Source organism: Lucilia cuprina, chromosome 4, assembly GCF_022045245.1.
Source record: "Lucilia cuprina isolate Lc7/37 chromosome 4, ASM2204524v1, whole genome shotgun sequence".
NCBI classification, from domain to species: domain Eukaryota; kingdom Metazoa; phylum Arthropoda; class Insecta; order Diptera; family Calliphoridae; genus Lucilia; species Lucilia cuprina.
The window spans coordinates 21,864,540-21,878,159 of NC_060952.1; the positions used below are offsets into that span (position 1 = coordinate 21,864,540).

A 13,620-nucleotide genomic window follows, 5' to 3' on the forward strand; every position below is an offset into this window, starting at 1 on the left:
AAAATAAACAAAATATAAAACAAATAAATATACGCAAAAACATTTGTATACAAAAACCCAGCAGTTTAAAAAAGAGACACATATGTATGTATTATACATCTTTTTTTTTAAATTTTCATTTGAATTTAAAAGTTTTGAAATATCTTAACTAGTTTGTAATTTCTTTGATGCAAAGACTTATATTCAATTAAATTTCTTTGCTCACATACATATATACATATGTAGTTTACTTATAAGAATACACAAATAAAACCAGAACTGAAGGTAAAATTCACTCACAAATACAAACAAAAACTATCATTTAAATAATAACTTAACCAAACTTAAAGTACACATTTTAATGTAGATGTATAGTAGTATGTATGTATGTTGAAATAAAAAAAACTTTCCATATTCCACCAACAACGAAACAAATCTTTTTAAGTATATTTTTATGTTTATACTTATAACTTTTATTTTTATTCATACATACATATTTATATTTATGTATTCATATTTTTTGTTGGTTTATTTACTTGTTTATGTTTTGTAAAGTTTTGATTTACATGCATAATTTTTCATACACAGGAAAAATTATATATAAAAACTAATAACAACAAAAATGTAATAACTAAAAAGTTGTAACAGAGCATGTCCGACTAAATGTTATCTTACAAGTGGAATTTTAAAATTTTGATAAAATGTAATGTAGATAGTGTAGTTATTTCATACATTACTTAATAATGAGTGGTCGATATCAATAACATTAATTATTATTATTATTTTTTAATAGAATATAATGCCATTATTTTAATTATTATTTTTTTAATAGAATTTAATGCCAGTAGTTTAGAGCTAACGTATGATAAGGAATTCTTAAGTGATTTTTATGTTACCAATATATGAAGCCATATATTGGTAATATTATTCAAAAAGAACAATGCAATAGCTTCTTAAAGGAGCTTAAACTAGCTTTCAACTATAATTGCTTACCAAACAAGATAATTTTTAATGACCAATAGTCGATAGCCTAATATGATTAAAATATTAAAAAAATTTATTTTTTATAGAAATATCTTTCTGTACTCCTTTGGACAATTTTTGCTAGGACCAATAGGTGAAAAGTTACACTCATTCATCTGGCCTTTTAATTTGTCTCAGGCCTACTATATATTTTGAGTTGGGTCCCGAAAGGATAAAAGAAAGGCATTAAGGTTTAAATTTTTAAATATTCAGTCGCGCATTAGAAGGTAAACACTGTACTTTGCAAATGCCACTTTTCTCTTCATAATTGTGTAGGATTCACATATATATGTGTATGTATGCGTTAAAAAATTTTTTTGTTATGAACATGAATATATACATGTATACATTTCTGGAAGTGTATTTATATATAAATATAGTTTTTCTTTGCTAACACATTTATTAATGTGAACTAGACTTGTTCTTATAAAATAAACTGGTATCGGATGGGTCTCAGAATGTTATTCAGTTACATATACATGTTCATATATATGTATAAAAATGAATTAGATAATGTTTAAATAAATAGGTAGAAAATTGTTTTTTTTTTTCAATTTTATTTTAAATAAGATCTATATTTAGTAATTTTTAATATTTTTGAAGGACTGGCCTATTGTCAACTCATACAGTAACTTGTGTATGTGATATGTACATATGTATTGTACAATTAGATTGTACAAATTTTATTGTTGCAACTAAGTATAAGTAGTAAATTTAACCTTATTTATTAATCCCTACAAGCAAGGAATATGATACGAATATGAAACAAATTCGTATTACTTAAAAGAAATCTCTTCCTTCTGGAGTCAGAGAACGAAACTTATAAGCGATAACAATTTTTTTCTAAGTAAAATTCCAAATTTTTTATTCTTATTACTACAACATTATTTCGCTGCAAAATATTATTTTAAAATTATTTTTGTATATTTAATATAATTATGAGCAATTAAAACCCCTATTCGGTATGGGACATAGTTACAAAGTTAACCCATTTTAATCATTTTTAATAAATCTCTCCAAAAAAATAATAAATATTGCCATTTTTTTTAAATAATTTTTCTAAATCGATTAATGTATTTCAAGGTGGATAGGATTATAATTTTCATGCATTTTAAACATTGCCACAAGCTTATAATAGCTTCCCCACTATACTTCTGTAGGATGTAAAAAAAGTTTTGTGCTATAAAACATACTAAACCAGTTTGATATAACTTCGTCCTGAAAGTTGATATGCTGTTAGAAACTAATACAACTTTACCACAGTTTTTAAATATACAATATACCCAGCGAACAAGAGTTTTTAAGACATTCAACAAACTAATTATTTTCACTTAATATACTTATACTAAATTTATAAGTAGTGTTTGTGTTGCTGAGAATGCTTTTATTATGTAGAAAGTATGTATTTGCCTTCAGTGGGATGAAAATGACTTCAATTCCAATATGAAGTATTTTATGATATAATGATAATAATTTTGTTGGGTAGTCACATATAGAAATTTATTTTTGCTAAGTTGAATAATATTTACTTTTAACAAAACAAAAAAAACTATTTCATATATAAATATTTGTTTTAAGTTAATGAATTTGGTTTGTTTTTATATTTTTTTAGTTTAAATAAATAAATATTTTTGTTTTTTTTTTGGCAATTTTAATGTCGTTTATAAATATTGTATGATTTTCTGAATTTAAGTGTTGTTTTAAGATTATTTATTTTTTGCATATACAAATTGCTCTATTTGGATAAATTTTTATTTATTATACCCTTCACCACTTTAGTGGGCTCTGAATCATTTTCTGAATCGATTTAGCTATGTCCGTCCGTCCGTCCATGTAAACTTTTAATCAAACTACAGGTCGCAATTTTGAAGATAATTTAATGAAATTTGGTATATGACCTTCTATTGTCACAGGGACGAAGCTTATTGAAAATTGTTAAGATCAATCCATTATTATTTCCCAAATAAGAACGGATTTGCCTCTATATGATATGTCCAACATTTTTGAAGGCTTTGCAACAAACATATATATTTATTTATAAAAATAAAATTAAAAAAATAAGTAACTCCTCCAAAAATAGAGATTTATTTCATTTTTGAATTTTGACGAATTATTTCATATTGAAATAACAACCCATTTTAAATGTTATAAATGCCCCAAAAAGCATTTTAAATCTCTAAATTTCGTTGCTTTTGCATTCTAAACAAATTTTTAGGAAGTTGCTTCATTTTTTTAAGTATTAGTAAAATATTATTAAAAAAATATAAATATACCAATTGGATCATTTTCTGAAACGATTTACCTATGTTCGTCTGTCCGTTTATGTAAACCTTGAAATTTGTAAAGGAAATTTTATAAAATTTGGCATGCACGTTCCTTTTAATCCAAGGTTTTTGAAAAAAAAAAAAATAGAAACATGAGTCCCTAACAGGGAATATTTTAGGTAATTCTTTTACTTGTTTTTCGAGGTGTTTAATTTTAATATAAAATCTAAAAATTAGTATTTTAATTTTTTTTAACTTATTAAAAAAATTGAGATATTTTAATGTGTACTTTAATTTTGTGAGATAAAAATATAAAATACATATAGTAAGAAATTTTTTAATATACAACTATGACAAGGATATGCACACTTCCACTATCACATTCAAGTGTAAATATTTTGCAAAACTTTTCAAATGACAAACTTTTACTATAATTCTTGGTAAATTTTTTATTACTATAATAATTGTTATTATAACTATTATGGGTTTGTTTTTATTAAAACAAAAGCTACTAAATATACATATCTATGGAACTTCTCTGGAGAATTTGCATATGTATTTCATAGAGTATAAATGAAAAATAGAGTATAAATTTATATGCTTGGTGATGTCCGATTTACATTTTATTTATTTATATGCACAATTTGAAGTACGCGTATAACGAAAACTTATTTGTTTTTTTTTTAATTATAAAATTATTTATTCAATCAAAGGTTTTCATTATATACAGTACCATGGTAATAGACTTAAGCCATATACGTTTTCCTTTTTTGTAGTAATGTTAATTCTTTTAACATTTAAATGAATTCATAAGCATTCAAAGGAAAAAAAAGGAATTTTAATAAACATAATTTCAATGAATACATACATATGCATATTCCTTAGAAAGCCAACATTTAAGCAAAAACCTTAAATTATAAATAAGTACTCTTTATTAAAACATGTGCATAATTTTAATTCTTTCTTTTTTAGTATTTATTTAGATATAATTAAATTTCATATTTTATTAAATGTTTAATAAAATTTATGTTTTATTTAAGATATTTTCAGACTAAAATACTGCGCATTTACTCTTTACAAATTAAAAATAGAATGAAAAAAATTCAGAATTTCTAACAATCAATAAAACCTATTTATCGAGCTCGAGGTCAATTGTTCATAAATACAATATTAAATATGAAGACGTTTGTACGCTTTTATGACATTTAGCTTAGAGTTGTTTTTTTTGATAAAATATTTTTTTTTAAACTTAGAAGTCCTTTAGAAAACTTAATACGCATTTTTAACAATTTTTCCCAACTCTTCTGGTTTTTTGACATTAAATTTATGGTCGCTTGATCAGTAAAATTATATTCAAATATTTTTTGAAAAATGTACTTATTTTAATTTTTGAAGTCCTTTAAAAAGGACCACTAAATAAACTAAAGGCGCAGATTTTCACCATATAATTTGAAATATTTTATATATTCAATTTTTAATTTTATTTTTGTTCCTACTTCAATAAATTTGGAAATAAAACTTCAATAAATTTGGAAATAAAGAATTTTGTGAATTCTATCAAAAAAGGAATTTTTACTTATTCGTGGTTCCTTTTCTAAACAATAATAATGTTTCACAATTCATACGATTCAATGATCTAATATAATTATTGCTGAAGAACTTATTAGAAATACCTAAGAAACAGAGCAATGATCTTAAAACCTTGTTGTAGTATTAAAAAAATCTAAGTTTAAAATATATTCAGTATCGATTATCTCCGTATTAGTTCACACTAAAAATTGTGATGAAATTGTGCTTTAGTGATTTTAGTTATTATGTCCCTTATATAACTTTCCTAATAAAAACTTGTTTATAATAATCATTATATTTAATTAATTTACTATTTATTTTTTATATATTTTTAGTACAAAAGGAAGGCGGCACACAACTCAAACTAATGATTGAATATCAAAATGAGGTTAAAGCATTAATGAAACCAATGCGGTAAGTTTTTTCAATTTACATTTCTATTAATTTAAATATATGACTTGCTATAAAACATATTTGCTTTAAAATAAACTTATTTTTTCTTATAATTAAAACATAATTACAATACTATTATACTTATTGTATAACTCTTTTACTTTAAACTTTCTTTACATAATGATGTACATACATATATGTATGTATAATCCAATTATTATTTCCTTTTCCTTAAATTCATTGTTCATTATAAATTAATCTTTATTAAAATTCCGACAAAAAATAAAATTTAATAATATTTATTGGGAATTTCGTATCAAGTGACCAACTTAAAAAATGATGTCTTCCGATTTGAATGAAATTTCCACCAAGATTAGGCCATTTTCAGCGCTGGCATAAAGTTCCCCTTATATACATTGTATGTATTAGTGTGGGAAAGAGTTAGTGCCGAGTGTATTTTTGTCCATAAAATTCGATTCCAAAATTAGGTCAAAAAAATATTGCTCTTTAAAGAAATTAATGAAATTAATAAATAAAACAAATCGTAAGAAGAAACTGAAACTCTTAAAACAAAATTTAGTAATTTTTTTTTTTACATACATTCTTTCAAAATTTCTTACAATTATAAAAATAGTAAGGAATTTTAAAATTATACTTACAAAACTTAAGTATTGAAATGTAGTTTTTCAATTCATGTATTTGATTACCATTTTTTTTATAAACAACATTTTCTTTTAGAAAAGATTTATAAACAAATTTTCCATACGAAATTTTATTTTAAAATTTTTTAAAAAATAATCGTTTGTTAATGAAGGAGGACCTTTGACTGATGGATTAAACGTATATAATACATAAATATTATTGTACACAGATTTTATATAAAATTTTTTAACTTTTATTTAAAATTAAAAAAAAAACTTTTCTTTAATTCAATTTTCCAATCCGATTCTAATTTATCAATATTTTAAGAAATTATTCTACAATGAAATTACTATGCGATTATTTCTCTGGTTTTATCTTTTATTAAAAAAATCCATTATACATTTGTCTTTATTTCATATTTATTGGGTCAATTAAAGAAAACAAATATTAGTAGTAAATAAATAATTAATTATTAAAAATATAAAAGAGCTATATGTAGTCATGTGATAATCAAACATTATTGGAAGAGTAATATAATATTTATTCTTGGTTTTTTCAACTCAACTATGCTTTTAATAATTTTAACTACTACTGCTTTATATTTACTCTCAGTGTCCTCATAAAATTTATGAATATTGTCAAATTATTTAGTAAACGTAAGAATTGATATTTAAATATTCAATACAATTACTGCAGCAGTCAGCAGCTGCAGTATATTACAAATCATAATTCCATATTTTCCTCTCTTTACAAAAATATACGAGTTTATTGCATTAAATAAAAATTTATATTGTTAATTAAATTCCCTTAACATACAAAAAGTTTTACTAGTGAAATTGGCTTGTTATCAAAAAAGTAAAAAAAAAACGAAAGCAAAATATTAAAAAACGGAAATATATAATTAAATATTCATACTTATATAAACTTCTTTCATATTCTTTGTGTATATGGAAGTATATAATAAACCCAATCGTCCATTTGTCAAATTATATTATACACATATGTATCTTAAAATAAAATATCATTTAAGTATATAAAATAGTTCCTTGAAGTGATAGGTGAAACTGGAAACCCCATACTGTAGGGTATGTAAAAGAGGGAATATTTACTTACTATTGAAAACGTCATTTTATATGTGTACTTAATAAAATACTTCAGACACACTCACACATATTCATGTACATACATCTACAATACAAAAGAAAATCTTGAGACGAAGGATGATGAAATACATTTAAACTTTGCAGGAAATATCAAACAAATATGTGGAAATTAATTATAGAAATCAAGATTTTGTAAAAAAAAATATTTTCTTCAAAATATCTTTCAAGTTTGATCATAAAAAATTATTTAGATTTAGTACTGTGTACAAATTCATACTATTGTAATTATTCAGACTAACGATGAAAAAAACTTTTTAAATAATTTTCTGAAAATGACAAGAACCCCCTTCAATTTTACACATTTTAATATTTGATCTCTGTGTCTCAAATATTAAGTTATTTAATTTTACAAAAGATTCAAATATTTTCCATCTCATTTTATAAAAGTGCATTCTAAAAATTTCCAGCTCCGAATGGGAAAATGATTTTTGTTAACTTTTACCAGTTTATTTATAGTTTTGAATTTTAACAGCAAAAATCGTTCAAATATTGTAAAGTTATTCAATGTGACTTATGAACAATTAAGATAGGAATAAAATAAAAAGGTCCGTAATACATATATGAAATAAATATTCAATACCCAATTTCAAAAAAATAACAAAGTAAAACCAATATCAGATTCGATTTTAGCACCTAAAAATATTGGTATTGGTTTCAAAAAAAATTTAATGTTGTTTTCCTGTGTTATTAGCAAATGGATCACATTAATGTTTTTTAATTACTGCAAATATTTAAAAGTAAAACAGAAAGAAAATAGTATTAATGACACACATACATATAAATATATGTATTAAAAAAATACTTACGACCACATTTTAAAGATAGAAATGACATGAAATCCGTCATAAGGATTGTTAATATGGAAAATAATAAAAAGAAATAATTTAACTGTCAGATGAAATGTAATCAATGGTATAATATTGTCTCCATTTTCCTGCAAATTTACCACCAACAAACATTGAAATTTAAACAGATATTTACATCCGAAGAGCAATCGAAATCAATTTATAACAAATATGAATGTTTAGTCGAACATGGCCAAGAAAGTGATTCTAAGTCGATTGGTATATTTTAAGTTATTAAACTATATTTTTGGGCGTTACAAACGCCCTGTCCTGTAGACTGTCCTCTCAGTTAAAGCTTATAAAAAGTTGTATTTGTTTCAAAATCAACCAGTGTTGCTGCTAAATCATCATTTTTATACATAACAATATAACAAATAAAAATACTTATAATTTTCAAATAAAAATGTTTGCTGGGATTACGCAAATATATTTTATATCAATTCAGCCAACCATACCAACACATTTAAAACTTTAAACTTATACAAAATGCTTTGCGAAAATCAACACTTGAAAACAATTGATATTTTTTGTTTTCGTTTCCATTAATAACTTTAGAGTAAATGTCATTATATTTTTTATATTCCTTACCCTTGTGGAAAGCCTGTTCCTTCACATATAATTTCTATAAATTATGAATTTTTTGTAGAGCCAAGTTCATTTAAGTCCCTCTACCGTATGTTTATTTAAATTTAATTTGAAAATTGTATTTTATTTCTTAATATCGTGAAGGAGTTATGAAATTCAGTGTTGCCGAATACAGTACTAAATGTATTAATGTATTTTATATATTCAAGCAACCAATCCAACTTTGTTGCATGGTCAGCATCTATAAACGTATGTCTCTTCCTTTACAACGACATAAAAATATTTTTTGGAATATATTAAAAGCAAAAGGGAAAATACACAAACTGTAGAAGTTGCCAATCATTGAAAGACAACCAAATAATAATATTCTACATGAAATATTCGGCTATTTAAAATAATTCAAAAAGTATTTCTTAATAGTATAAGTAAAATGTTTGGCAATACTGCAGTAATTGATAGAATTAATTTATTTTGCCAGTAAATTTGTTCGCAGTAAAATTTGTATATGTTACCCTAGAAAAATTAGAAAAAAATTAGCAATCTGAGAATTTTTTTGGTAGCTTAATGAAAATTGCACATAGCTTTTTCTTAGCCACATATATAGTAAGGAATTAAGGCATTGAAAATCAGTTTTTAGCGAATACCTATCTTATTTTGTATCGTACGTGTTTTCACATACGTAATTTTTATAGAGAATTTAATTTCTTACATTTTAGTTGAAGAATATTTTTGCACATCGTTGCTCTTCGAGCTATAGTTCATTAGTTTTTCATTGCACTAATATTTTCAGATCTTTATATAGACTATGGACCGATAACAAATTTGTTATATATATTTACATTATTTATAAGCTGTTAATATATGCTTATACACTGTTGTACATGTAGTCTCAGAATCACTCTATAACCAATAGTGCAATGTCTGTCTATCCTAAATTTATAAGATGAGAATTAAAAAAAAAAATTGTTCGTCACAATCCACATATCTTAAACGCAAACGGCCCTAACTAATCAAAAATTCTAATTCGATTTTATGTTTATATTGCATCAAAATAAGTATCTACACCAAAATTAATGGTTTTATTGACAAAAAATATATGGGCCTATCTACAAAAACATTTAAATATTAAAGACAAAAATTCAAATTTATCTATTCGTATATACTCCATTCTCAACTATCATAACAACTGGTATATTTCACTTTTAAACAAAATATTTATTTACCACAAATAATTTGCGTTGATAGAACAAACTTTTTAATTTAAATAGTTAATTGTTTCTCCCGTAAATTTTAATAATTATTATGTTAGATTGACGATATTAAAAGTAATATTTTTGCAAAATTTTATTAAACTATTTTACACAGCCATTAACACATCAATATTAATAGAGCCGGATGGTCTATATTGGAGGTATTTGAAGTCGTAGTGAGATTTCAACGAAATTTAATGGAAATATTTTACTGACTTTCTTGATTATGTTCACTTTTTTTCAAATTATATAAATTATGAACTGTGATCGAAAATTTCGGATAGACGGACATTACACCATGGCCAAAGTGTGATATTGTGTAGAGATTTAACATAAATTAATGATGTATCATTAGCTAATCTGTATCACATATAATAATATTAAGATTTAAAAATATTGCAATGAAAAAATAATTCATTATAGCTCGAAACTACTTCATCCTATATCTGGAGGATTTCTCTGACAGCCGATACCATGCTTATTAGCACACACGACTTAAAATAATGTTAAGAAGCAGCTATGAGTTTTTTATTTAGCTATCTAAAATTACACAGTAATCAGTAATTAAGAGAGAAATGATTTCACCAACTTACGTTAGTTTTCATTGTTACAAACTCTATCATAAACATATAATATTTACAAGTTTATGGTATTGTAAGTTATAAGCAAAAAGCAATTTATACTGATGTGCGGATATAAGCCAATTCAATACAATTAAATTGATGTTGAAATTATTTAATCTATGAATTTATAAAAATTGCGGTATATGTAAATAAAATAAATTCTTTGCTACCTGAAAAATTCTGTGTAGATGCTTGGGTTTATATTTGTTAATATAGCTTTTTAATAAGTAATATGTATAAAAGTTTTTTTGTTATATTCCCAGCAAAAATAAAATGTAGTTACAAAAAATAACATTTATCACCACTTCAAAAGTAGCACTAAGTGAATTTTATTACATTCTGTGGAAGTTATTCGTTTATATTAATATTATTTGAGTCAAATTAGTAGTATTCTATAATAATACAATTTCACTTCCTGATAACTTTCTGAGAATGACTTAATATGTCAAATAAAAATGACATCCCTGTATTAAAATGTAGTGAATTCTACTTCTTTTTTCTTCATAGGAAGTTTTATTGGAAGTCCTTTTCATGCTCGGATTGTAATACCAGTTATGATGATAAACAGTTGCATAGATCTTTGTGTTTAATTTCTTATTATTTAGATCATAGACATCGGCTTGGATTTAAATGTTATAAAGATATTTTAAGAAACGCTCGATTGCGGTAGATAATTTTTTGATTATGTTTATAATCTCATAAAATATATTACAAATGTCTTCATTTAAAACTCACTTTTTTCCATTAAAAACTGATTAAAAGTATTTCATTTTCTGTTAATTGGTATAAATTTAAAATCATTTAATTATTAATTTGTCATTGTTGTTTATACTATGTTGTTGCTTTTTTACTTGTCTCTATTTAAACCAATCCTTTTTTGTAATTTCGACAATTCATTCGTAAATCCCTATATAAACCAACGCATGAATGAGAATGTGTTTATTTATGAAAGTTTGTATGAAAATACATTAAATTTATTTCGTACAACATTGTGCTCCTTTTGAACTATAAATTGAATGTCATTTATCTTCTTTTAAGTAGATATGAAATAAGATAAAATAAGATAAAAAATTACACACACACGAAATAAAATGAGTTATTTTGTAATTACGAAGGACATACAAACGAACATACATAAGAATGTACTGTATATAAACGAATGTGATTCGAAAATTACTTTAAAATAACTTATTTAAATGCGTAGCTTTATAAAGTTTAGTTTACAAACCACTGAACAACAAGAAATGATACCGTGAAGTTTTTTTTACAACAATAACGTTACGCTCTTCTCACTGACGAGTTCTGTGTAACTCCAACAACCATGTAAATATGTCACTCTCTCTCTCAAAACTTCACAACTTCGTCGCGAAAATTTCGTGGCTAATAGCACTTTAAAGTATTTTTTGTCATTTAAAGTTATATTTTATTATTTTTTAAAAACATTTAATACCCCGAAAAGAATCTATTATTTACAAACGAAAAAAAAATGTTTTTTTGATATTAAAGTTTTGTTGTTGAAATTAAAACTGAAAAAAGACAATGTTGTAAATTTTCGTATGGTACAAGAAAAAAAAATATTTCAAATAAATTATTTATTTTTTCAATATTGCCAATATACATTCTTCTAAAATTTTATAGATAAATTATGTTGCAAAATATTTACAGAAATCGTTTAAAATAAAAATGTAAATGTAATCATTTTTTAAATATTTTTTAATTCGACTTTTTGCTACTATGATGACTTGAGAATTTTACTAATACATTCATAGAGTTAGGTACCGACTGACAGTAGACTTAGGTACTTTTTGACAGCGTTTCACTTCTTGATGTTCAGTGTTATAAACTTTATAAAGCATGTTAATCTATCACTTTTTCAATATTTTAGCTGTGTTCGTATTCATATTAACTTTTAAGATTGACTTCGTTATAAGAAGTTGTTTTTTTAAGTAGTATGAGTAGTGTGAAAATGTGTATCCTTTAATGAAGGAATGTTCATGTTTTATTTACAACAAAAGTAGCAATAATATAATGAGAAAAATAAAGCTCAAGAGAAGGAATTAAAACATTTACTAATCCCTGTGGTTTCTTTTTGGACATAAATTAATGTATATTTTCACAAACAATCCTTTCTCTCTATTATAATTAATTGTGGTTGTATATGGTCAAAAAAAAAAAAATGAATTTAATTGCTGAAGAAAATATGACATTTTGTATGCTGTTACATATTTCACAATTTCTATAATAAATAAATGAAAATATGCAATTCTTTGTTCTGTGGAAAGCAATATATGTATCCAAGTTTAATGAAAGTTTTTTCTACAGAAAATAATCATTCAAACTTATTTATTTTCTGTTATAATTTTCTTGTTATTTATATGGGAAATTTCGTATCAAGTGACCTTTTAGTTACATTTATTTTAATGAAACCCTGCATGACCACAACGTCCAACGTAAGTTAGTAAGTTAGTAAGTTAGTAAGTTAGTAAGTTAGTAAGTTAGTAAGTTAGTAAGTTAGTAAGTTAGTAAGTTAGTAAGTTAGTAAGTTAGTAAGTTAGTAAGTTAGTAAGTTAGTAAGTTAGTAAGTTAGTAAGTTAGTAAGTTAGTAAGTTAGTAAGTTAGTAAGTTAGTAAGTTAGTAAGTTAGTAAGTTAGTAAGTTAGTAAGTTAGTAAGTTAGTAAGTTAGTAAGTTTGTAAGTTAGTAAGGAACAGCAGCAATAAGTTTTATTATTACAAATACTTACAAAAATTATGTTATTCTTATGAATATGGTTTTAATTAAAATATTCCTGAAACAAATATAACTTTTAGTGCGAATTCTTTTTATAAATTGATTGTATTACTACTAAGAATTTTTCTTTTCAATTTATTTACTTACACAACACTTTCTTAGTATTTATATAAATCAGATATACAGTTGTCATCATACATTCATATATATTTTTAATTTACATATTTAGATTTATAATATATATTTTTTGTTCTTTTTAATTACAGATTTCCAAGGGACCAACAAACTTTGCCCAATCATTTTTACTTTACTGACTATGAGAGACATAATGCTGAGATCGCTGCATTTCATTTGGACAGGTAAGACGAGTTGTATAATAAAAAATCTTCTTACATGCACTCTTCTTTGTTGGTCCAAAACTCACAAATGCACAAATCTGAAATAATATGTTGTTACAACATTTCCTTTAAAAAACAACTTAAACAAACAAAATGGATTTATTAAACAAAAAAATATTGCCGTTTGGCTTGAAGTATGGCTTTAAATTTAATTTAAA

General features: G+C 24.0%; 1 protein-coding gene across 1 annotated transcript in view; it reads left to right on the forward strand.

The window, feature by feature from the left end:
* The window catches only part of LOC111675808 (homeobox protein 2), a 162,385-nt gene that overhangs the window by 119,021 nt on the left and 29,744 nt on the right, over positions 1–13,620 (forward strand). Inside the window, exons 9-10 of the mRNA XM_046949238.1 lie at positions 5,171–5,249; positions 13,331–13,423. Of these exons, the coding sequence (XP_046805194.1) occupies positions 5,171–5,249; positions 13,331–13,423 (172 nt within the window). The remainder of the gene's footprint in view (positions 1–5,170; positions 5,250–13,330; positions 13,424–13,620) is intronic.